Genomic DNA, 25,457 nt, shown 5'->3' with positions numbered 1-25,457 from the left:
CCATAGATACACCTATACGTACATAAAAAAAAAAGGAAAGAAAGAAAAGAAGAAAGAAAGAAATAAAATATGTATTAACCGCACACTCAAATTTAGTTTTCCAACGTTAACGATAAAAGTTACTAATTAAAAATTTTCGTTACGTCTACTCTTAATTAACTGCTTGATCTAAATTTTCAAATGTAGGATTTTAAATAACGAGAATTTATTTTTGTTAAAAATAATTTTTCCGATAAAGGAAAAAGAAAAAAGGGACATCGAAGATCGAAAGCATCATTTTTCACGTATACATGCGCGCAATGCGCACATACGCGCACATAGGCGCACGTCGTACGCGTGACATACGAGAGGTCCTGACGATGACAGCCCACCGCTTCCGCTGGTCACTCTTATACACTGCTATATCCCGTATCGCACCCTACACCCTATACCCTTCTCTCTCTTTCTCCCTTTCTCTATACCTCTCCCGGCCATTATCATATTTATTAACTGCCGCTTGGTGCTTATATCTACACCTATTCGCTGCCATTCCTATATAATATAATCTATGCCAGTGACAGCAGCACGTGGCACGAGGTTTATCCACCCCCTTCCATGCAACTCTCTCCCTCTTATGGGCCCTCTCTCTTTCTCTTTCTCTTCTTCTTCTTCTTCTTCTCCTTCTTCTTCTTCTTCTTCTTCTTCTTCTTCTTCTACATCACCTTTTTCTCGATCGATCTTCTCATCTCTCTTTTCTCAGCAAGAAACTTTGAAACTTTGCTCTATTTTCAGCTCAAAAATAGATATGTTCTTCGACCTCGGTCGAATGATTCATTCAATTTCAAAGTATGAGAGAGATAGAGAGAAAGAGAAAGAGAGAGAGAGAGAAAGAGAGAGAGAGAGAGAGAGAAATTGTAGCCGTGATCCACGAACCCCCGAGACGGAGCAATTAGACACGGTCGTACTTAATAAAATCGGTTCATGATTCGAAGAGAATCTTTCCCGTTGTCCCTAGCCCTTCAAAAATATCCAATAACGAGCACACGAGCGCATACTGACTCCGATAATTCCCGACAACCTGTATCTCCTGTGTCCGTTTTCGAAGCATTAACCTCCTCGTCGCCTATCAAGAAGGGGATCGGCTTACCTTAATAATCGTAGCGTGGCTACGCACATCTACCTACCTACCTACCTACCTACCTACCTACCTACCTACCTACCTATCTATGAAACGCCCTTTTCTCTTTTAGCAAGGGGGTTACGACGTTACGAGGCCAACAGCGTATACGGCATTAAGTTTTCTCTCGGTGTTACTGTAGTCTCTCTTGCTGCTTTGCTCTCATCCTCGTTCTCGTCCTCGATGAGATCTCTCATTCTCTCATTTTCTCTCTCTCTTTCGAAAGGGCGTTTCCATGGTGTTCCTTCCTCGATGCCTTCTTTCGAATGACTTTCCGTTTGAAAAATTACAAGAAATTTAATGAATACAGATTTACTTTCCATTATTATTATTATTATTATTATTTTTTTTTTTCTTTTTTATTTATTTTATTTTTTTTAACTCGATTAACGAAACAAATTTTGTCATCGACTTAAATAATCTCTTTTCTTTTCTTTTCTTTTCTTCTTTTTTCGACGAATGCTGTATGTATTTATATGTGTGTGTGTATGCGCGCGCGCGCGCGCGCGTCTGTGTGTGTATGTGAAAGGATAAAAGGTAACAAACTTGGGGACAAAAAGAAAGGAAACTTAATATTTTCGATGTTTGCATAAGTATCGTTTTATTAATATCTCTGTCGTTTATTTACAAAACTTTTTTATAATAATCTCTAAATCTTCATCACCGTCACACCTTCTACTTGCTATCATCGATCGATGTGCCTTTTACCTCTTTTTTTTTTTTTTATTTATTTACTTATTTTGTTTTGCTTTGTTTCTTTGCTTCATTTAAATCAATTATCTTAATGTCAATAATGCTTGTTTTCTAGCGTTTTTTGTTTTTATTTATTTATTTATTTATTTATTTTTTTGTTTTAATTACTTTTCATTAATACAATAATAAACTTCTCATTTATTTTCTCTTTCTTTTTTTCTTTCTCTCTGAAATTCGTTGTTACAATGTGCAAACGACGCGCTTCTGTAAGTCGATTTAAAGTCTTTACAAGAAAAAAAGTTGGAAAAGAAAAAATATCAACTCTGTGATGCACCGCGAAAGAGATAGTCTCCCCGTTTTGCATGCATGTATATGTGTATGCGCGCATGTGTGTGCGCGCGTACGTGTTTGTATGTGTGGATGTGTATGCGTCTCTTTCTCTCTCACGTGCTTGCTTGCTTGCTTGGTTGTTTGCTCACAAGCATACAATTGTGCGTCTGTATGTAAAACTCTGTAGGTGTATGTACGTGTATGTGTGTTACGTATGTATGAGGGACCGTATATTCTTTGTGCGCGCGACCGCACGTGTACCTATGCTCCCTAAGCGTATATTTACATTCGCCTTAAGTCCTCATCTGTGACCTCGTTATCACAGTACGTGGCACGAACGCGAAACGTTCTCGTCCCCTCCGCTTTCTCTTCTCCTCCTACTCTCCCTCCTACTCTCTCTCTCTCTCTCTCTCTCTCTCTCTCTTTCTCTCTTTCTCTCTTTCTCTCTTTATTTCTTTCCCTGTTTCTTTCTAGTCTCTCGCGTTCGCTAGCGTAAAGAAGAAAAAGATGGATTTTTGTCTTTTTCTAGCTTTTTATCTCGCGTACGTGTGCTTTCGCAAGAAAAAAAGGTGGAAAAGGAGTATTATCGTGCGAGTTAGTGCGAACATCTCTCTCTCTCTCTCTTTCTTTCTATCTCTTTATCTCTCTCTCTCTCTTTCTCTCTCTCTCTCTCTCTCCTTCTTCCTTTCTTTCCTTCTTCCTTTCTTTCTCTAGTTTCTATCGACGCGGTCCGTTGAAACGAATAAATTATATGTATCTACCGCAGAATCTACGCGATTTCCTTCCCTTCTCTTTCTCTTAGACGGTAGTTGCTGCGAGCATGTGCTTTCAAGGGAGAAAGAAAAAGGGAGAAAGAGATAGGGGAAGGTGAAGTGTGAAGTAGACGCGATTCTAAAGAAATCCCTCATGGAATAGACATATTCAGAATCGGTTGCGTCAAGCTTCATCGAATAAATTCTCGTGCGACGGCCACGATCGACGTGACTTAGTCGCTTTTAAAAAAGCTTCCCTTCTACCTCTGCGAGAACATTTCTCTCCTTTTTTTTCTTCTTCTGCTTCTTCTTCCTCTTCCTCTTCCTCTTCCTCTTTTTCTTATTTTTCTTCTTCTTCATTGTTGAATTTCGTACGGTCGAACTTTCGACGAATAGTGTCTCGAAAATGTCGACGTCTTGATTTCGTTGAAAAAAAGAAAAAAATAATAAAAAATGGAGAAAAATTTTCTTTACGCGAACAATTCTCGATTAACAAATAAATTAGAATGGACGTAAAGATTTTTTTTTTTATATGGGAGGGGGGTGGATAGAAAATAAAAAACTATATGTCCTAGAATTTTATACAGATTGTTAGCGTTAGATAGGGATCAATGAACGCCAACGGTTAACTCCACTAACGTTGAGTGACAATCAAAGCAAATTTGGATTTCAATTAGATCGACTCGATTAGCGACACAAAGCAGACGGGTTGCGTTGGCAACAGGCTCGTGGGGACTCCTGTATTCACCGATACAACAATGTTGAACGAATGCGTCTCGCGTTCCGCGTTCGGTGAAATCGAGTCAGTGAATGTGCGCCGACACTGGGTGTACGGTTTCGCGTAATTGAAATCGATACCTTCGTTCGTGCCTTTGAGACAAGTAAATTGGAACATTGCGATATAAAATGGTATGTTCTTTCTTCTCAGAGTTTTGCAAATCTTCTTTACGAAAAAGGAAGTTAAATGGAAGGGATTTTCTTTTTTCTTTTCGGGGAAAAAACAAAAAAAAAAAAAGAAAGAAAAAACTTTTGATCTTTCGTTAAAGAATGCGGAGCACTTTTGTTTACATCTCCGATTTTATCAGAAAGATTAAAAAACTAATTTACGCTAAAGGATAGGCTCTTAAAATTAAAATCCTTTATCGCCGATTGAAAGGTCGACTTGTAAGAAAGCTTCTTTTGCGACGTACACGTAAAAACGATGACTGATGTTGTTTGCATTCGCATCTAAGCGAAATTTACATTGCTCGTCATCGCCGGATATCTCACATAATCGACGAACGATCGATGGCCGTCTCTACGAGATCGCCGTTCGATCGAACTTTGGTGATGACGCACGTGAAATCGTTGATAAGGTAGGCGTAGGGTAAAGTAAACGATTATTAGATATTCTATTCTGTTTGTCCGTTCACTCGCGCGTTTTTCGAGTCGGCGTTTCTTTTTTTTCCACTAAAATCACCATGCGACTTTAACGTCCGATAAGAAATAATTCGCGCACATCCTCCGTTCTTAGATCATTCCCGAGAATATTGACGAGGCAAAATCGTTGAAAAGGTCCTTGAAGAGCGGGCCGCGAAAATTGTATGTCTTATATCTACTAGACTTCGTAAGGAAGGCCATAGCAGAGTTGGATAAAAAAATTACGTTGATCAGGAATCGATCGAGGGATCGATCGATATAAAAGACGATTGCTCGCGGTCCGTTCCATTCGTCCTTTAGTTGCTGTCGTCGGGAATGGAGTACCAGGCAGCTGCAGTATCCGCGGCGAGGGTCCATGGGCCCGTAACGGAGGGATTGGCGTAGGCCGCGGCCCCCGCCGCGGATGGCGCGCACTACCAAGCCCGGCTCTGCAAGGGTAGATAAGCGCCGCACTGCGGTTGCTGCTGCTGTTGCATGCTCTGCTGGGCTCCCGTCCGTGTGTAAGAGCAATGCTGGAGGCTCTGGCTGGAGGTCATCACGTGACTCACTCCCACCACCGAATGATGCGACACCGAGGAGGAGGCGGCATGGTGTGAGCCGTGGGGACTCGAGGCCGCCGTCATGTGGGGTGCGGGGCTCGCCAGGGCGGCGCTAGGCCCGCCGCGGCTACCCTCGTTTCCGCCTCCGCCTCCGCTCCCGCAGGGCTTCCCGTCCTTCACCAGTACCGGCACCGCTACCCGCCGTGGCGAGCTCGCGCTCTGAAACACACGCGTATTGTCTTTTACCACTTGTACTCTTCTTCAACCTTCCAACAACCTTTCTCTATCTATCTATCTATCTATCTATCTATCTATCTATCTATTGCGCCCATTGCTATCCTACAACGGATAGCTAACCGACTAATTCGAAATTCAGCGAACTGAAACCTCACCTCGCGAACAAACACTACGCAGCGGAACGCTGCTGCTACCGTCGACCGCCTCTACGTTTTACGCTTACCGCTAGCATGCCAAACAGAAGCCGAAGCGAGCCAACAACCGAGTACCTGCCGAGACGACCACTCAGCTGTATCAACACTCGCTACACGACATTCCTCTTCGATCTCCCGGACGACCAAGCTACGCGCTTTTAATAATATAATCGCTCCAAAAAATCAAGCTAAAACTCTTTTTTTCTCCTTCGTCCATATTTTCTACTCCTCTTCAACGACGACCGATCGAAAACTTCCATTTGTATCGTACCATGGAATTTACGTCGTGATAGGAAGTTAAGCGAGAGAGAGAGAGAGAGAGAGAGAGAGAGAGAGAGAGAGAGAGAGAGAGAGAGAGAGAGAGAGAGAGAGAGAAAAAAGGAGAGGGAGATAGAGAATTACGAGGTCGATAGGAACCTCAAGAGCCCCGCTACCAACTTAGCTTGGACACACGTTGAACGTTACGACGTAAGTGCAGGCATGCCCATGCACTTCACGCTGACAAAGTGACGATTACGTTAAACGCATGACGGTCCGCGCGCGCGTCACGCGTCACGCCACTTTAGCCACTTCAACGCGCGTTAAACGATTTCCGGCGAAAATAGCTCTGCTTAGGAGACGAGTAGCGCTAGAGACGGTAAAGAGAGACAGACAGACGGACAGACAGGGAAAGAGAGAGAGAGAGAGAGAGAGACAGAGAGACAGAGAGACAGATAGAGAGAGAGAGAGAGAGAAGATAATGAGGCCCGAAACTACGATGATGAGCGACTACCGATCAACGGGAAGCAATCGTATTTTCATGATCGACTTTTCACACGGGTGAGAAAATGAGAGCAAATGAGCTATCGATAACTTTAAATATACCAAGCTCCTCTGTAGCTATCGCGAAGAACACGCACTTCTTTTTTCTTTTTTTTTCTTTTTTCCCCAACAAGTCGAACCATTTATCGGAGATTCCAGACGAGGAAATGTGTTGCAGGGAAAAACACTCTTCGTGGAAATTGATGTAATTAACTAAAAGCTACCTCCTCGGTTGCGCTGGTAGACCTCCACCCAACCTTACCCTACCTCACCATCCCTCCATCTCGGCTCTTTACAGAAGCTTCGACCGAACAAAGAAGGCGGAGGGATATTAAAAGATTTCTACCGGGACCTCTCGTTTCCGCGACGAATGGAATTCAATGGGTTCTATAAATGGGGAAGTGGTTTTTAAATCTAATAACTGCTGTTTTACCGCACATGTAATTACATTAGACGGTCCACGATCTCTACAAAAGTGCCTGCTCGCCACGAAATCTTTCTCTCTTTAAAAAAGATAACCGATTCGTCAAGTCATTATTATTTTTATCGAACAATGTCTCCCATCTCTAGTATATATTTCATCCAAACTTATTGCTTTCAATATTTAGAAATCTATTCGAATTGGAAATAAAACAAAACAAAAAAGAAACTAGATCTACGATTTTTCGCACTAAGAGTTGAAGGGTGTCGATCGATGTGAATGGTCGTATTGGTAGTCCCGATTCGCATCCAGGTGTTGCGCGTGACTGTACCAACGGCAAGATGGCGACCGGCACTCGAGAGCCCGTTTCCGCGCACCCCTGCAGGATCTCCCCACCCCACCCCTCTCCTTTCTCTCTTTCTATCCTTCTCTCTCTCTCTCTCTTTCTCTCTCTTTCTCTCTCTATTTCTCTTTTTCTCTTTCTTTTTCTCTTTTTCTCTCTTTCTCTCTCTTTCTCTTTTGCGCTCGCTCGCACAGGCACTTGAAATTTTTTACCGCTACGAGGGGAGAAAATGGAATAAAACGAAAAAAAGAGAAAAATCTGAGCCCGACCGACGGCAGTATACCGCCGCCATAGCCGCCACCACTGGTGCCGCCGCCGCCGCCGCCGCCGCCGCCACCGCCGCCGTCGCTACCGTCGACGTTACAGCGGCCTTTCTATCTTCTTTTTCCACGCCGCACATTTCAGTATAGATTCCGCTGCGCTTTTTTCTGAATTTCTGCATTTGAAGTAATCGTTTAAAACTATATATAAAAATATTTCACGTATATTTTCTTAATATAATTTAAAATTTGTGTGATATATTCTCGTTCGTTTGATTGTCGTCGAATTAAAATACATTCTTTTCCGGATACTTAAATATATACTTATTGTATCTTATTATATTATTTTCTTTGAGTTCCCCGATAATAGATAGTAATAAACTCGCGTTGTTCAAATTATCCCCTTGTAAAACGTATCTATTCTTCGCTCTATGGTATTCGCACCGGTAGAATTATTCGATTGTATACAACCGATTACATTGTCGATGCTATGGCCACGCCCGATGGTCTCTTTCTTTTTCTCTCTTTGCTATAGAATCTCTACGTCTATGTATGTCAACTACGTACGTGTACATATATACGTGTGCGCGCGTATTTGTAAACTATTCGTTCGTATGGACCCGTTCGATATAGCCGCGGAGGCGGTTCTGCAATTACACGTATCATCGAGCCAGATCGAGATACAAGCGCGAGTCGTTGGGTAGGAGAAGGCAAGAGTAAACAAACTGTGAATTGAAATCGAGTCGGACAAGAGAGAGGGAGAGAGAGAGAAAGAGAGAGAGAGAGAGAGAGAGAGAGAAAAAAGAGCGAAAGAGAAGAGGGGAGACAGCCACCAAACGTTTAGAACCCACGGGGTACGAAAAACTAACGAGTAAATTATGGGGTGGTTGCTCGGCCTTGCGTGCTCTAACTAGGGGAGAAAGAAACGATAGATAGATCGGGTCAGTAGATAACTTTCAGCACCATTAATACTGTATAGATGTTTACTGCTCGTTGGTGACAATATCGGCTCTATTGTTACATTGAAAGGAAAAAGGCTCCGAACATTTTAAGGTTTTACCTAAACGTTACCGAAGGAATGGATCCTAAAAGAGACCAATAAATTGTTCAAAATCTTCTTTTACTATTGTATTAGGATAATATTTTTAAAGAATTTTTTTCTTTTTTTGTGAAACGAATTAATTATTTATAGAATGAAGCAGAAAACATTGACGATTTATAATCGATAAAAAACCGGTTATTATTATCTTTGTTTAATTGCAAATATGATACATATACGGTATCGTATACTGAAAATATTTTTCCGAGTTATTCCCTTTGTTTTAATCACTTCGTTAACGCTCACACGGGAAACACGTTATTTTTGTAAAATCTGCGAGGATAAGCGTCACTTCATATCGAAGCGATACGCGGCTGATAGGAAAGAGGATTTTTATTGGACGCCTACTACTCTCCCAACCGTTGACTTTCACAATCGCCATCGAATTTCGATGAAAATCGTTTTCGAACTTCTGGCTCATTGGTATAGAAAACTATATATGCATACATACATATATACAGAATCATACGAATCTACCTATCTACCTGTCGCATATCTATCCTAAGCATATTTTTAGATAAAACAAAAAATGAAGAAAATAAAAAAAAAAAACGTAAAACGTTCGTCGATACGAATTTGTTACTGCTCCATTATTTTCTTCGAGCTTGCCGTTTAGCATGACACGTGCGAACAACGTAATCGCTTCGTCAATTACGTTTTATCAGCAAACGTAACTGCTGACATTTCGATGGACACAGATGTTAAAGAAATATTGCAAATCATACCGCCTGTTTATAGAAAAATTATTTGACAATAATAATTTCCAAGCCAAATCGCATGAGTTGCGTCGAGAATGAATCTTTTATATCCTAGTAATACCTACTACCACATAAACACGCATACTCGACTGAGCTCGTGCTAGAAATTTTATTCCGAGATAGCGATAGAACGATTTGATTTTAACGCGCGACGAGAAGAGATTTTCGTGATCCCGCATACGTGAAGGAATAATATATTCAAAGAGGAATCTTCGTATATCGGGACGATCGCAAGGCCCTTTTCGTTTCTTTTGAATGTTATTCTTTTGGAGGAGGGGGCAACCGATTCGTATTCGTTGATGCGTACAAGAGATCGAGACAGGGCACGTTTCCAACTCGCAATCGAGATATCTCTTTAGGATATCGCGTCTTTTCAAGCGTCGATTACATGCAAAATTGAACGATTGGACGAAATATTAGACTTTTGGTATCTACGTTTTCTATTTAGAAAAAAAAAGAAATCATTTTCTACTTTTCTCTCCCTCTCTCTCCTTCTCTCTCTCTTTCTCTCTCTCTCTCTCTCTCTCTCTCTCTCTCTCTCTCTCTCTCTCTCTCTCTCTCTCTCTGATGCATGTGTTTTTTGCAGGGCGAAGTGCAACGTCATCGCTCGTAAATTTTGAATGGCATAACGAAATGAATGCGGAAGCGCTTCGAGTTCGCCGAGTGGTCCCCTCTTGAAACGGAAATATAATGCGAATACCCGGATTTATATGGCGCCAAGTATTTTTCATTTAAAGCTGTTTCATCCTAAAGTGCTCGATATTTTTGCCCAATGCGCGTCTCTGTCGCGTTATACGGAAAATTGTTTTTTTTTTTCAAAGAGCGATCCATCGAGAAATAGGTAAAAAATATATCGTCGAAATTAACCGATTGATTTCGAACGAAACGAACGATTACAATTTTTTTTTCTTTTTTTCTTTGGTTTTTTTTTCTTTCTCTGTTCTCTGCTTTTTTTTTCTTTCTCTATTTCCCTTCTTTTTTTTTCCTTTGGATCCACTCTCACATGTCGAGAAAAAAATATCATAAAAATATTTATTAACTTACCTGATTTTGAGCGTTCTGTTCGGCCATCGCCTTTTCTTTGGCTTGTCTCTTACATTTGTATCGATGATTTTGAAACCAGATTTTAACCTGAAACAACAAACGAAATTTTACTACGTATCTAAATATTAAATTTCATAAGAAGAAAAGAAAAAGAGATAGAAATGTTCGTTTTTATATTATTTTCACTATATATAATAATCTCGTGTCAAGTTTGTGACGTTTCTGAGTAAGTAGATACACTTTTCCTGTCCCTTTTTCTCTTTTTTCTAGATTAAACAAGAAGAGCACGTTTTGTTGGCGCGAACTGTCGTCAGGTAAGGAGCACGATGCTTTCGTAAGAGGGAGCACCCTTTGTAGAAAATACTTTAAAGCGTACCATAAGCGTCCGTGATCCCCCAAGTCCTATAATCCATCTCGTAAGTCTGTTATTTCTACGAAAGAGATTTAACATTCGAATATTGTACGCGAAGCAAACTCTCTTCCTCGTTTTTACGCTATAGTTCATCATTTTTCTTATATGATTCAGAGTAGGATCATTTGGGGGAAAAAAAAAAACGAAAAAAAATAATAATACTTTTATAGTAATTGAACACGATAAATATCTATAAAAAAAGAAGTAAAAGGTAAATAATACTTAGAAATAAAAAATAAGTTTAACATTTTTAATAAGCGTGTAAAATTAAAATTATTTTCAAAAGAAATAAAATATGTATATATTTTTTTATGTTTAATAATTGGCTGAGATTAGCCGAGAATAAGTGTTAAAAAAGAAAGAAAAAGTATAAAACTAGTAAAGCAAGAATAGCTCTTACATGCGTGTAAAGAGAGATCGGATCCGGGCATCTGCTTATGACAGGATCGCCTTATTATAATCCGTTCTAATGCTCAATGCGGCGCATTACGCGCCCTGCGTTTCAGGGACGTCCTGATCGCGTTTTTCGAAACAATGGACTCTCTCGCTTCTCCGACCATAATCCTCTCCTCTTTCGCGCCTCTTTGAAAGCGAAACAATGCGCGACATTATGAAAAAGGCGATAAGCGGATAATCACCGATCAAAAAGAAAAAGAGAGAAGAAGAGAGAAAGAGAGAGAATGATATGTAAGTTAAATAAGTACGATACAGAATCCGAATGATACGCGTTTGCGAAGAAACACGAGTATTATATCTTTTTCTTTCTAATCGCTAATGGATATTGCTTCATAATTTGAATAACGTAATGTGCTGTAATACACGTCCATTGTATATGCATCTCGTGCGTGTTACGTAGAACATAAATCTTTCATTTATTCCTTTGTTCCTCTTGCTTTTTCTTTTATTTTTCTTTTTTCTTTTTTTCTTAGGTTCACGCCACATGACATTTTCTACGAAGAATATAATCGCTAAGTCATTCTCGAATCGAAAAGAAAGAATTTTAACTACGTCGAACATATAGTATTAAACGTCGGCGATCGGTTTAACAAAATTCATTTTTGTTAGAAACACGAAAGAGAAGAGAACGGCAAACGAAGGTACGTCGTAGTTCCGTTAAAATACCTGGTTCGCGCGACGGCAAGAAACGGGAGTCTGCACGGTGGTATCCACGTGAGAACGAAAGATTCGAAAGATGGACGGGGAGAATTGTTATTTCAAGGGAAAGGCCCGTCAGTCAGTCTGTCCGTTTGTCCGTCAGTCCGTTTGTCCGTACGTTCATTCGTACGTTCTTTCGTTCGTTCTTTCGTCCGCCCAGCCATTCCTCTGGCCGTTCATCGCTCCCGCAACGATGCGGTGTGTAAACAGAGAAAGTTGAACGAGATAGGGATATAACTTGTGTGTACGTAGGCTACAGGGAGGAGATGAGCGTGAGAGAGAGAAAGAGAGAAAGAGAGAAAGAGAGAGAGAGAGAGAGAGAGAGAGAAGAGAAAAGAAAAGAAAGTAGGGACGATCGCGTCCAGTTTCCAACGAGAAACGATTCAACGTAGTAGTATATACCAGAGCTCGAAACAATTTCGTTTCAATTTCAAAAGTACATTTTACCATTTCTAAGCACCATCTCTTTATCGCTCTTACATTTCGTGTTATATTTTCTAACAGGATATTCTCTGTGTAGGAAGAGAATTTATTTATTTATTTTTTTTTTTTTTATTTTTAAGAAAAAAAAAAGGTGTTTCTCTCACGAGGAAAGAAAGAAAGAAAGAAATAAAGAAAGAAAGAAAATACTTTTTAAGGACACAAGAGCAGCACTCGTGTGACCCTTTGCTTGGAAGCCCTCGTAATATCAGGGTTGCGGGAGTTTTCACGTATGTTTTTACGTAGTCTTTCGTAGAACAGTACAAGTAACAGTAGCAGCAACAGCAGCAGTAGCAGCAGTAGCAGCAGTAACAGCAGTAGCAGCAGCAGCGGCAGTAGTAGCAGGAGGCTTACGTAGGAGCGAGAAAAGGGAGAGAGAGGGAGAGACCTTATCTAAAAGCCACAAAGAGGTGCTAGACGATGGAAGTACCTCTCGGTGCTCCCGTTCGTTAATTCCTTTTCCACCGATAATCCACTCGTCGAAGGTCGTCGAGATTTGGCCAAGAGCAGCGAAGGCAAAAGGCAGCAGCCACTGTTGGCAGGAGAAAACGACGCCAGCAGGAGGAACACCGTACCGACTTGAAGAGGTCGATAAACACGCGTGGCCCACTTACATTCGACTACTCGTATGTACAACGAATGTCGGAAGAATGGAATACGAATATGTATATATATGTATATGTGTATATATATATATATATATATATATATATATATATATATTCTTAAAGGAAAGATGTCTATATCGAAACTTGTTCAGTTTTTTGAGAAAATAACGCATTTTATCGTTTGAAAAAGATTCTATTGAAGTCACCTTGTGAGGGTCGAAAAAGGATGGAAACTTGAGATGATTGACTCGAAAGGAGCAGTAAAACACTCATTTTCCGGCAATTAGTTTGAAGCCCGCCGGGCAGGTTCGTTTCGGTAGTAAGAAGAAAAACAGCATCCCTCTTTCTCTCTCTTTCTCTCTCTCTCTCTCTCTCTCTCTCTCTCTCTCTCTCTCTTTCTATCTGGTTTTGAAGAGACGGGCCTTTTTTTTTTGTCGAAGACCATCACAAATCTACGGAGGCGCTTTTAGAAGGCGTTTCATTTACCTACCTGTGCAAAAGTTAACCCGCAAGTTAATCGGAAGTTAAAGCTAAGCCCCCCCGTCCCGTAGTCTGTGTTAAGTAAACTCGCTGTCGGACCCCCCGTTGCTCGACGGTGCCCTTTTTGCGCTCTCGATCCGCGCGCACGCCGAAGGTAAACACAAGAGCCCGTACGAGTTTACTCGAGCGTACCTAAACTTTTCATCTTCTCTTCTTACCATCGCTACGTTTTCGTGTCAAACTCTCTAACGTTTCTTTCCTTCTTTTTTCTTTTTTTACCAAGTTCTTCTTCATAATAATTTTTCTTTTTTCTTTCTGACAATATATGTAGGCAGATATTCTACCTGTTTTTGCATCGATGACAACAATCAATCAAGATGATGGTTAGATAATAAAAAGTTTCAAGCTTTCAAGCTTTCAAGCTCGCTGTGGCCGAGTCCATATGTTACATACTAACGTAGTAGGTATATGTTAGTTCTCGCCCGAACGAACATAACTCGCAGAAGCCACGTTATATCCCTATGTAACCCCATTGTCGTTGGCTAGGAACACAGCAATGAAAGCATTTTAAGGGGACCGGTGCAATGGACCGTATCTCAAGGAGCAACCACCGTCTGTCTAATTCTTCGAATATTAGCGGTTTCGGGTTCTCGCCCAATGAAATAACTTTTCTCTTACCCGTTTCATCGATCGATTTTGTGGTTGGATTATTTTTTACGAAGAGAGTCATTATAAAAAATTATTATTATTATTATTATTATTATTATTATTATTATTATTATTATTATTATTAGTAGTAGTAGTAGTAGTAGTAGTAGTAGTAGTAGTAATAATAGTAGTAGCAGTAGTGGTGTTACTATTATTATTATTTTGTTTTCTTTTGTATCGTTAAAACTCTTGGATGTTTCTATTGGAAAAAATAAATCGCCGTAGATCGAATGGCGATAAATCTCGATGGTGGTTCATCGAGTGATCCATAGAATGACACGAGATATGTACTCGTTCATGAGTTGCGTCTGCGTCGCGTCGATACGAGTAGTACAGGTGCCGTCGAGTAGTTGTTAGAGCTTGTGCTCGACGATAGAGGCAAGGTCGTGCTGGTTGCCCGGAGAGGGGTTGCTTAAAGTGGACGATTGATCGAGTTAGCGTAACGTCATTACGGGAACGTACATTCGGGGGTTGACGCGAAACGGCCAACATAACCACCGACACCGCTACGGCAGCACCCTCCATCCAAGTTAAACTCCTCGGGCAATTTCACTCCGCAACCAACTTTCGAAGGATTATCCGGGAGAAGCCTCGTTGAAGCTTCGTTATAGCCTCAAGACTGAGACTCGTATTATTCTCCTTCTTCAAAAGAACTTCGAATGATGTGATTTTTACCTACGGCACACCTTTCAAGATGACGACGATTAGGAGTAATTAAAAAATGAGTAATTCAAGAAGATTTCGAAAATTTACAGAGAAATATGATATACGGTTATTGGGAACGAGAACAAACGAGAATAGCTATAGATATCATATTGGATATAAGACGAGGGAAATACGGACTTAAATGGCATTTGTGCAAACGAAAGTCGAGTGGTTAGATGCCCTCTGTGTTTCCTCTCGTTAGGAGAATATAGACGAGCAGCGATGAAGTTGCGAATACCGGGGATCAACCAACGTCAAATTATGATTAAAGCTGTTAATTGTCCCGTGTTGACCCTGCTGAGTGGTAGCCCGTGAGCAAACACGCTTCTACCTCCCTTTTGTTGTTTTAACTCAATGCCATTGGCCGGGATGACTTACCGATTACCCGCTGGGACTTTTGACAAGCAAGGGGTCTCCGAACCGACTTGCTTCTTTCTTTCGACGTTACAGAAAAGGACTCGATATTTTTGAGGGATCGATGAAAAATCCATTTTATTTCTATTCACCTTTCATTTGTAAGATTATTATGCCAAAAGATTCATGAAATCAGTTTTAGAAAAGGAATAATCGAATAATGGCCTTGAAACGTAGCTCGAATAAATTTTTAATAAAATTTTAAATCGACCATTCTACGAGTGGACGCAACGATAAAAAGACAGAAAGAAAGAAAGAAAAAAAGAGAAAGAGAGAGAGAGAGAGAGAGAGAAAGAAAGAGAGAGAGAGAGAGAGAGAGAGAGAGAGAGGAGAAAGAGGAATGCAATTACGGTGGCCACATACTGCCGGTATGTCTACGCCATAGCCGAGGTAGTCCTCTTCCCCGACCGCAAAAGCCAACGACATATTCATGCGTGCGTTATTATGCGAGGGAGCCGTGAGTGCACTCGACGAATATGCGCACGCGTTGCAGGACGTCCAATTAAGCGCACGCATTTCGCCACCCAAGAAATTTTCATTTCGTATCTCTCTCGAATTCATCGTCGCGTGTGACACCGTTTCCGAGATGTGATTTTTTTTAATTTTAAAGATTGATCTTTCCTCTCCTCTCTCCCTTCCTCTCTCTCACTCTCTTTCTTTCTTTCTCTCTCTCTCTCTCTCTCTTTCTTTCTCTTTCTCTCTTTCGCTATCTCTTTCCTCCCCACACAATTTTACTTCCATTGTAATTTCATGACAAATCTTCTTTCTCTGATACAAAGAAAAGAGAGAGAAAAAAAATAGACAGTATTCTGTCGTTGTAAACGTAAACATTTCCTCGAGTTGGAAAGACGTCTGAAGATGATACATACCTATACATTTACATATGTACATAAAATATAATAATTTTATTTATAGTTATCGAATAAATTTTCTTTTGTCAACAAATGAAAGATTCCTTTTCTTATAAAACTATGATAATATATGTTATCATGATGAATGTAAATTTTTCTTTGAGTAGAAAAAAAAGAAAAAAGAAAAAACAATACCAAAAATGATATTAAAATCAAATTAAAGTTTTTCTTTTTTCGTTTATACTTAAATAATTACGTCAAAATGTTTGATAAGAAAGTTATCAAAAAAGCTTTGTCTCCAAAAAAAGACGCGAATCGTCCTGATGGAAAGTCGTTAAAAGCACCCGCGTGATGTATATGTAGGTTGGTATATAAAAGATATCTCGTCGTTTGGCGCGTCCTTGGCTTCGCGCGTGAAAGGATCCCTCCTCATCCAACGGGAGAAGGATGAAAAAGAGGACGTATTTGGATTCTACCGATCGAATCCTTCTTTACGCGGATCTTTACAGGCACACGACGAGCGTGTTTGCACGGCATTGAAACGGAGCACGCTTTCCTCTCTTCTCTGGACTCGATCCCTCTTCTGATACGCACAAGGGTGGTTTCCAGACATAGCCTTATACGTGCGCGCGCTTCATACTAAAAGAGAAAAAGAGAGAGAAAGAGAGAGAGAGAGGAACTCTGGTGGTATGCAAACCCATTATTATGATTACTATCCTCGAGGCTCAATCGCGCGAACGATCCTCGCGTTTTTCCGACTCACCCTACAACACCCTTTGCCTTCTCCTTTACTTTTTAGTCCCTCTTCTACCGTTTCTTCTCTTTCTACGAGCTCTCTATCAACCTTCTTTGTCTTCCATTTATCTTTTTCTTTCTCTCCTTTTCTTCCTCTCTTTCTCTCTCTCTCTCTCTCTTTCTCTTTTCCCTCTTACTTCTCCTTCGTTCTCTTCGAGCTTCTCTATTCGATTTCAATGACTTCGCCTCGTTTCTCGACGAAAACATAATAAGGATGTAACACGTCGAGTTTTGTTTATTCATACCGTAGAGATTTCTTTTTTCTTTTTTTTCTTCTTATAAAGGGGGAAAAGGTAAGGGAATGCAAGGAAGGATTATAGAAAATAGAAAAAGTTAATATCGATTTTACGAACTAAACTAGGAGTAGGTTTGGCCTCAGAGAAATTGATTTGACGTACATATAGTATAACGCGTGTTAATTCTCGCACAGTTTGAAATCTTTTATCGCGGCAAATTTGTTTTTCCTTACGTACAGACTGGTACTACCGCGAGCAAAACTTGGGGCTTTTATTAATGTTACTTTTGTTCATACCCGTCGCGCTGTTGCACTTTAATTAATGTCGCCCTTTCGTTTACCAGCGGCGGGTCTAAAAGACCCTCGACTTTTCGCTATATTTTTTTTCCCGTTTTCTTTTTTTCCCTTCTTTTTTTTCTTTCTTCTTTTTTCTTTTTTCTTCTTTTTCTGTTCCTTCTAATTAATTTTTCTTTCGTCCACCGTTTTTCCTCCTTTTTTTCTTTCAATTTTTATTTCCCGATTTAACGAGATCTGTAACTATCGTGGGTTTCACTTGAGTGCCATGTTAAAATTATAGAACGTTATGGTGGACTTCTAAGATGAAAGGAAGCTTACGAACTTTAAAAAAGATCGAAAAAAAAAAAACGTTTAAGAGCTAAGACTTCAACGTGAAAACGCTAATCTCCGAAAATTCTTTAAATCTTAAGTATAAAATGAATTACATAAGAACAAATTCTTCTTGCTACAAAGTAAATATTCAGATATCTCTCTCTCTCTCTTTCTCTCTCTCTCTCTCTCTCTCTATGTGTGTGTGTATGTGTGAGTGTGATTTAAAATGGCGATAAATCGATCGGTACAATTTTTTTCGACGCTTTGAAATAGAGAAGAACGAACGGGGTGAGAGGAATGAACGGGGAGGGTGGTCCAAAACGGAGGTAGCGTAATTTGCCTCTAATGCGGCACTCGACGGAGAGCAGCTGGCTCGCCGGCCCTCTGCTTTCCATTCGCCACTCGGCCGCGCAACAGTAGCGATAATACTAACAATGCTGCTAACAATGCCAGGAGTGGCCGGGCATTGTAACAATAGGGGGCTGCACTTGGAGTAACAATGCAAGCGCAAAATGGAAGGACGCATCTGTGTGTTCCGTGTCAAAGAGACGCCAATGGAGAGAGCGAAAGAGAGAGAGAGAGAGAGAGAAAGAGAGAGAGAGAGAGAGAGAAAGAGAAAGAGAAGGAGGAGAGAGAGAGGAGAACGTAAGAAGAGAGAGATGTTCTATGGACTAGGATAAAAGAAATATGAAGAGAAAAGGAAGAGTGCGAAGTCTGCGCGTAAGCTCGGAAAGGGGTGAGTGTAAAAGCATTTTCTAAATCTCTTTCTCTTTCTATTTCCCTCTTTTTCTCTTTCCTCTCTCTTTCCTTTTTTTCACTCTTTATTCGTATTTTATATTTAAATCAGACGCGAAGAAAGATTTCGAGGTGAGTCATTTGAAACTTTCTTCAAGTCGGATCTTAATTTATCCGTATCAATCCGTTTTTTTTTTTCAAATTCACGATTAAACTTGGTAACAATTTGTTTGACTCTTCCGCATATTCACAATATAACTTTGTAGGTAGATTTCAAGTAGTCCTGATCGTTAGTAAGTACTCACTAGTGCGTGTTGCCAGTTTTTGCGTGTGAGTTTATACATACATTCAGAATACGAATCGTTACTGTGGGACGAGCCGCTCGTTTAGCTTCTATTTGTCTCCAGAAGTTCAAGAGTCTGTTCTATATACCTACGTATAATATATAGATGTGCACAGAGCGAAAGCGAGAGAAGGAGAGAGGGAAAGAGAGAAAAAGATATATATATATATATATATATATATATATATACACATATATATTTATATATGTATATGTATATAAATCCAACAGCTCCCAGTCTCCGTCGTCTCCCTCTCATCCTATCCTACATTTAACTCGTACATCACACGGCAGAGACTTTCTCTGTCCCTCGGTAGTGTTTTCCTCATGGCCTTCATGGCCGCCATTCATGGCTACAGCGAGATCCGAGTGCCATCAAGAGAGTCTGAAACTCGTTAACGAAACTTATGTACCATCGTTTCAAGCATGGTACGCTCAAAATCCGCGCTTGATTGCAATCAAGCTTCTTTAGGTGGTTCCGCTCTCGATCGACTCGCAAGCCAATAGTTTCCAAAGTAGAACTTTGAAAACGGCACGTCGAGAGATGTCGTCTATGTTGGTGAACGCATGAAATTATTTTCGATTGTATCGTTTCTCGAATGAACAGAAATTCGAATTTTGATGATGAATTATGAAATCGAGTGAAAGAGAATGTGAAAGAATAGAGGAAGAATTAAAGATAAAATATCCATGTTTGGTTTCTAAACATTGCAGATGATCGTAAGAATTGCTTTCGGCATCTTAACATTCGCACATTGGCGGATGAACGAGTTGGTCGTCGCGTCGGCATTTATTAAAAGGATCGTGGGTAGGCCGGAGATCGAGCGACAGACGGAGAGGAGAGAGAGAGATAGATAGATAGAGAGAGAGAGAGAGAGAGAGAGAGAGAGAGAAAGAGACAAAGTACAGACGGAACGATAGACTGAACGAGGGGAGAGCCCGTTTCTGCATGGCACGAACGCAGGATGCGACCAATGAGCTACGCAACAATTATTTATTGTTGCCAGACTGTCGCAACGACGTGATCGACGACGACAACGGCAAGCAGACCTGTCTGTCCAATGAAGAGAGATAGCTCTTTACGATGGGACCATAGTAGTCATCGTCATAATCCGTTTAAGTTTCTTACGAAGATTAAGAAAAAACCACAAATGAGAATCCGATTGAGAATAATAGGAGGCAAATAGGCTACGAAATCGATTTCCTAAATCAGGAAATATGTTTTACCATCAATCGATCACCTTTCCGACGGAGCCTTGAATTACTATTTTTTTTCCGTAACTTTTCTCTCGCATGCACACTATGAATTGTACGCTTAATCCAGTTAGACGATGCAGTGTCAAGAGTTTTTTTCTCGATATAGGTAGGTAGAACAAGCGAGTGAGCGAACGAGTAATATAAAGAGAGAGAGAGAGAGAAAGAGAGAGAGAGAGAGAGAGAGAGAGAGAGAGAAAGAGAGAGAGAGAAAGAGAGAGAAGAACGCCAAGAGATTTTTCTAATTAGCAGCAGTCAAGTTTATCGATTCGTAGAGGTAGGTACTCACACGACTCGCGCGTCCGACGACTAGGTATACTTCTTTGGCAGAAGTTGCCTCGTAATTCTCTCTGTCTCTCTCTCTCTCTCTTTTTTTCTCTTTCTCTCTTTTTCTTTTTCTTTCTCTCTTTGAGGGAGAAACAAAAGGCATCGACGGAAAGTACGAGAGAGCGTGGCACGGCACCCACGCCTCCCGGAGGTCGATCGATCCGATCGGAGAAGAGGTAGAGAGAGAGAGAGAGAGAGAGAGAGAGAGAGAGGCGTGCGCGTACTTGCAGCATCAACCACCTGGTTGCGGCAATTAATCTCCTCTCAGCAATTAATCCTCGACGCGGTGATGTGCCTATACGTTATAGGCAGTAGGTATGCAGTTAGGCGCGCGGTACTAGCGTAGGTACGTAAATAGGTAGGTAGATAGGTATATAGAGGTATGTACATACATGCGTACGTTGGTACCTTGCTCGAGAATCATGTCGTATAGGTAGCTATGCGTAGTTCGAGTCGAATCGAGCGGAATATATCGGAAACCAAGGTATAGAGGAGGCGTTGTAATAACAAAAAGTCCTACATTTTTTTACATCTTTTCTTTGGAAATTTTTATCAACGACGTTAAAGTAAAAAAAAAAGTGTTAAGAAAGAAGGAAAGAAAGAGAGAAAACGAGAGAGAGAGAGAGAGAACAAAAAGGATTTAAAGAGTAAGTACTCACCTGCGTTGGCGTGAGATGAATGAGGGAAGCAAGATGCTCCCTTTCGGGCGCGCTTAGGTACTTTTGCTGCTTGAAGCGCCTTTCGAGCTCGTAGACCTGGGCCTGGGTGAAGAGAACTCGACGCTTCCGCCTCTGCGCGAGGGGAAATTGCATCGTACCGACGCCCATGCCAACGTTCATTCCGACGCCGACGCCAACGCCCATGCCAGAGGATTTGGTAACGTCTCCCATCGACTGGCCCACCGAGCACCCGGCCACATTGGCCCCGGCGCCCGCCGCCGCGGCGCCCATTAGCCGCGAGACTGCAAAACATATTGGAGAAATCGAGGATAAAACTTTTTCAATCGATTTCTTATATAAGCATATCATAATAAAATTGCTTTCTCCGATAAGGTTGCTTTTTTATCGGTCTATCTTTAATAAAATATCGAACTATAATACAAATTTTTCCTAGAGTAGAATTAAAAGAGTATTCACTGAAAAATATCGAAAGGTTGAGGAGGGTCATCGTTCTTATGATTCTTCGTTTTAATTCGTGGAAGGAACAGCGAAAGTGGAATACTTGTAGGAAGAGCCGACGAACTCGAAACCCATGAGTTTCGTGATCGTAGCTACTGAAATTCAACGAGCCGATCGTCCCTCGTCAGTCAGCGAGAAGCTGTCAGGAAGGAACGCGCCACGACCGTTCATCCGTTCGGACAAAAGGAACGATTTCAGCTTACAAAGTGCCGCGTCATCGCGAGAACGCGGGAGGTCCGAGGAGATATCCAACAGGAATTATTATCTACTCTTTGCTCTTATCGAAGGAGGAAGAGGACAACCGAGAAGTGCCCACTCGAATCCAGGAACAAACGACCCTCGAATATGTTTACGCTCAGACGTTAAATGTATTTTCATCGCACATTTCGCATCATCGAGTTCATCGACGCATTCAAATATCGCAAGAATCCTTCGAAAATCCTACAGAAGGAATTTCTCCAATTGTTTTCAATTAGAAAAATAAAAATTCGAAAACTGTAACGCGTTCAAAGCCGTATAGGTATTTTCTATCTGTATATGTAATATCGTTGCGGTTACTGAAACGCGATTGAAATCGTGGAAAATGAACGATTATGAATAAACGGAGAAACTATCGACAGGCTCATATCTTTTAATTCTTTTTTTCACGATGCAACGATGAAAGGCAGCTTTTATCCTAGACCCGATCGACACCGAACGAGAACAATGGAAACACAAAAGTAGTGACTGACGGGTCGGTGGATGAATGTTTCGGTATAAACCTTCTCCTATAGGAAAGATCGGTGTTGACGAACGAACAACGCGTTCGTAGAAAGCTCGTTGGATAGATCGACGTTTTAAAATTCGATCGACGAGATGTAGGTTTTGTTTTTTCTTTCTTCTTTCTTTCTTTTTTTCCGATAAACTTGATAGAAATTAAAGGAATATTCGTGCGCCGACTCAATTAGATATACTTACTTTCGAGAAGGTCCATCATGCATTTGGGTTTATAGGAAATCGAATTTCGGCGAGATGTGCTCGAGGTACGGTATCCTCGACTTAAGTCTCCCTTTTACTCGAGGATACCGGAGCTTATTTGTTTAACTAAAATCTCCCATACGCTCTTTCACTTCTCGATAGGCAAAGATCGATAGGAAGGGTCGCTTGGCTCCCGTTAAGCCGAGACGAAGAGAGTGACGTGTACGAGAGAGAGAATGAGAGAGAGAAAGAGAGAGAAACGACTGTCCGAAGGACGATGTCCTTAGATGCTAAGAAAAAGAAGAAGAAGAAGAAGAAGAACAAGAAGAAGAACAAGAAGAACAAGAAGAAGAAGAAGAAGAACAAGAACAAGAAGAAAAAGAAAGTTCTTTTGTGAAGCTTGAAAAACGAAATTCGTGGATCATATAAAGCTAGTCGTTATTTATTTCTTTGCGCGCGATTTCGTAGTATTTCAGTCGTCGGTTTTAGGAAATACGAGAAAAGGAAGGCAACGAAGAGAAGAAGGAAGAGAATGGACTTTGAAAAAGGACACCGCATGCGAGGGAAAGTATAATATATGTGTGTGTATATATATATATATATATTATATATATATATATATATATATATATATATATATATATATATATATATGTATACTTAGGTAGGTACGTATAAAAGAAACAAAACAAGAAAAAGAAAAAAAGACGTAGAAAAAAACATAGGAAAAAAACCTAGACATACTATTATCTATAGTAGGTACTCACTGGCAAAACGGGGATCGTTGGTGGTCGGTGGTGCCGGTGCGTACCAAGGATGATGATGAGTCGAAACGGCGTGAGATCTCATGGGGTCTGCAACAGTGGCGGTACCGGCGACAGTTGGTCCGGCATGATGATAAGGTGAAAGTTCGGCGGTACAGTATTGATATTGCGAGGTGAGCTGCATCGTGGCGTAAGGATTACCCATGGCGGTCATACCGGGTGTCCCAGCGGCGCTCCCACCGGCCGCACCTCCGGCTCCGGCACCGGCGGCAGTTCCGGCGGTGCCGGCGGTACCGGCGCTACCGTTCCCGGCGCTCCCGGTAACAGGACCGGGCGTGCTACCGCCGGGCGTTGAGCCGCCGTGGAGCGGTGGACTCCCGCTGCTCGCGCTCGAACTTCCGGTGTTACCAGCGACTCTCGCGCCGCAGGCGTTACCGTACGGCGAACCCTGGGGGTGGCTAACAACGCCTACTCCGACGCCGACGCCGACTCCGACCGCCGCGGCCGCTGCTACGAGATCGAACTTTCTATATGACTCCTCCATCGGCGAGAGGATGTCGGTCACGCTGAACGGCGTCGTGTGAGCGCCGCCCCCGGCCTGCACGTGCGATGAGTGTTGCTTCGGCGAAAGACTTATCGCTAGATCGATGCTGTTCAAATCCGGCAGGAGACTCGCCTGCTCTAGCTGCGTCTGTTGTTGCTGCTGCTGTTGTTGCTGTTGTTGTTGTTGCTGTTGTTGTTGTTGTTGCTGTTGTTGTTGTTGTTGTTGCTGTTGTTGATGCTGATGATAAGTAGTCGCATTTCCGCTCGCCTGATTCCCAGCGCCGTTTCCGCTGGCACCGCTAGCTCCGCCGCCGCCGCCGCTGCCACCGCTCATCTCGGCGAGCCCGACGCCGTCAAAGTACTTGAAGCTCGTGCTTCGCGGAATCGTGAGGCCGGTGCTAGTCGCGAAAACGGCGCGACATGAGGAGTAGTAAAAGGAGGAAGAGGAGGCGGAGGAGGAGGAAGCGGAGGATGGATAGCGATCTATCGCGACGGTACCGTAGCTGCTGCCACGCTCGCCGGCGGGCAGCGGCTCACCTCGGAGGCGGTAATCCTCGCGGTAATCCTCGCGACGGTGATTCCTCGCGCGCGCAATAACACGCTAACGGCGTCACTCACTGACTCCTCGGCTCGACACACGGCACATTTTCTTTTTGTAAGCATTCACGACGGCGTTCACCTCTAGGCGCCGTTCACTTCGGCGATGTGTTCACCTTGGTGATGTTCACCTCGACGACGACGACGACAATGACGTCGATGACGATAGAAAGTTTGCGCGCGGACCGATCGTTGACCGATCGTTTGTTCTCACCGTCGCCATGCCGTCGTCGGCCCTTTCCGGACGACGGATGGCAAACGGTAACGCGAGCACTCGCACACTCACTCCCGACCCGACACAAGGCAATGCGACGGTCGGCGGCCGAGGAGGGAGCAGAGTGACCGGCAAGGCCGGCCGCCGACCGACTGAAATCACTCGCGGCCCTCTTCGAGTCCTTCGACCCTCTGTAGATGTACACCACTCTGCTCTTTGCCTCCACCTTCTTCCTCACTAGAAGAGTAGTAGCAGGTCTATGGATGGATAGCTGGTTGGCTGACTGGCTGATTGGTTGGTTGGTTGGTTGGTTGGATGGATGGATGAATGAATGGATGGATAGATTGGATGATTCTCGCTGGCTAGGCTCGACTTGGCTTCTTAACCTGACTCGAACCGGCTTTCGCCTCGTCTTGCCTTGGCACTTTGTTCGTTGGTTCGCTGGCGAGTTGGCTGGCTGGCTGGCTAGCTGGCTGGCTGGTTGATTTTCTGGCTGACTAGATGGCTGGCTGGTTCGTTCGTTGGTTCGTTCGTTCGTTCGTTCGTTCGTTCGCTCGTTCGCTAGCTCGCTTGCTTGCTCGCTCGCTCGCTTCCTCGGATGGATGGATGGATGGGTGGATGGATGGATGAATGAATGGAGAGGACTGTCGGGTACTCCTGGAGAGGTCCTCACGGCCGCTTAGACCCACTCAACCGGCGCGCTCGGCCGTTCGCGCTCGCTCGCTCGCTCGCTTGCTCGCTCGCACGCTCACACGACCCGAGAGCGGAGGCTCCACAGGCTCTCGCGGAGAACCCGTACGACGACACGATGAGTGGAGTGCCCACTACGGAGAAGTGCCTGCTACCAAGAGTCGTGATGAGATGTCCCCTTTTGCGTGTGAGAGAAGGGCTTCCACTCTCTCTCGGGTGGGTACAGCCGCGCGTGGAGAGGGGCACCCGAGAGACTCTCTGATGTGCTCCTCCATGCGCCCTCCCACCGAGAGAGCTTATTTCTATGTCTCTTATCCTCTCGGCCTCTGCTATTGGCTGCGGATAGCCATGGGGCGT

At 42.5% G+C, this 25,457-nt stretch overlaps 1 protein-coding gene across 3 annotated transcripts; it reads right to left on the bottom strand.

Moving 5' to 3' along the window:
* Positions 1 to 3,232: 3,232 nt before the first annotated feature.
* Positions 3,233 to 25,324, bottom strand: LOC124948337 (homeobox protein Nkx-2.4). Of its 3 annotated transcripts, none has more exons than XM_047491800.1 (4): positions 23,060 to 25,314; positions 20,817 to 21,127; positions 10,047 to 10,133; positions 3,233 to 5,108 (listed from the first exon to the last, which is right to left on the bottom strand). In XM_047491800.1, exons 1-4 carry the CDS (start codon positions 23,931 to 23,933, stop codon positions 4,764 to 4,766), a joined length of 1,617 nt encoding a protein of 538 aa, XP_047347756.1. In that variant the 5' UTR covers positions 23,934 to 25,314; the 3' UTR covers positions 3,233 to 4,763. The 3 variants fall into 3 exon arrangements, with proteins under 3 accessions (XP_047347756.1, XP_047347766.1, XP_047347774.1); XM_047491810.1 differs by having other exon boundaries at positions 20,817 to 21,118; positions 23,060 to 25,313; XM_047491818.1 differs by lacking the exons at positions 3,233 to 5,108; positions 10,047 to 10,133 and adding an exon at positions 16,110 to 16,498 and having other exon boundaries at positions 23,060 to 25,324.
* Positions 25,325 to 25,457: the final 133 nt, after the last annotated feature.

Source organism: Vespa velutina, chromosome 1 (assembly GCF_912470025.1).
Source record: "Vespa velutina chromosome 1, iVesVel2.1, whole genome shotgun sequence".
NCBI classification, from domain to species: domain Eukaryota; kingdom Metazoa; phylum Arthropoda; class Insecta; order Hymenoptera; family Vespidae; genus Vespa; species Vespa velutina.
The sequence above is the reverse complement of the archived record's forward strand: the minus strand, read 5'-3'. Positions and strand labels throughout refer to the sequence as shown.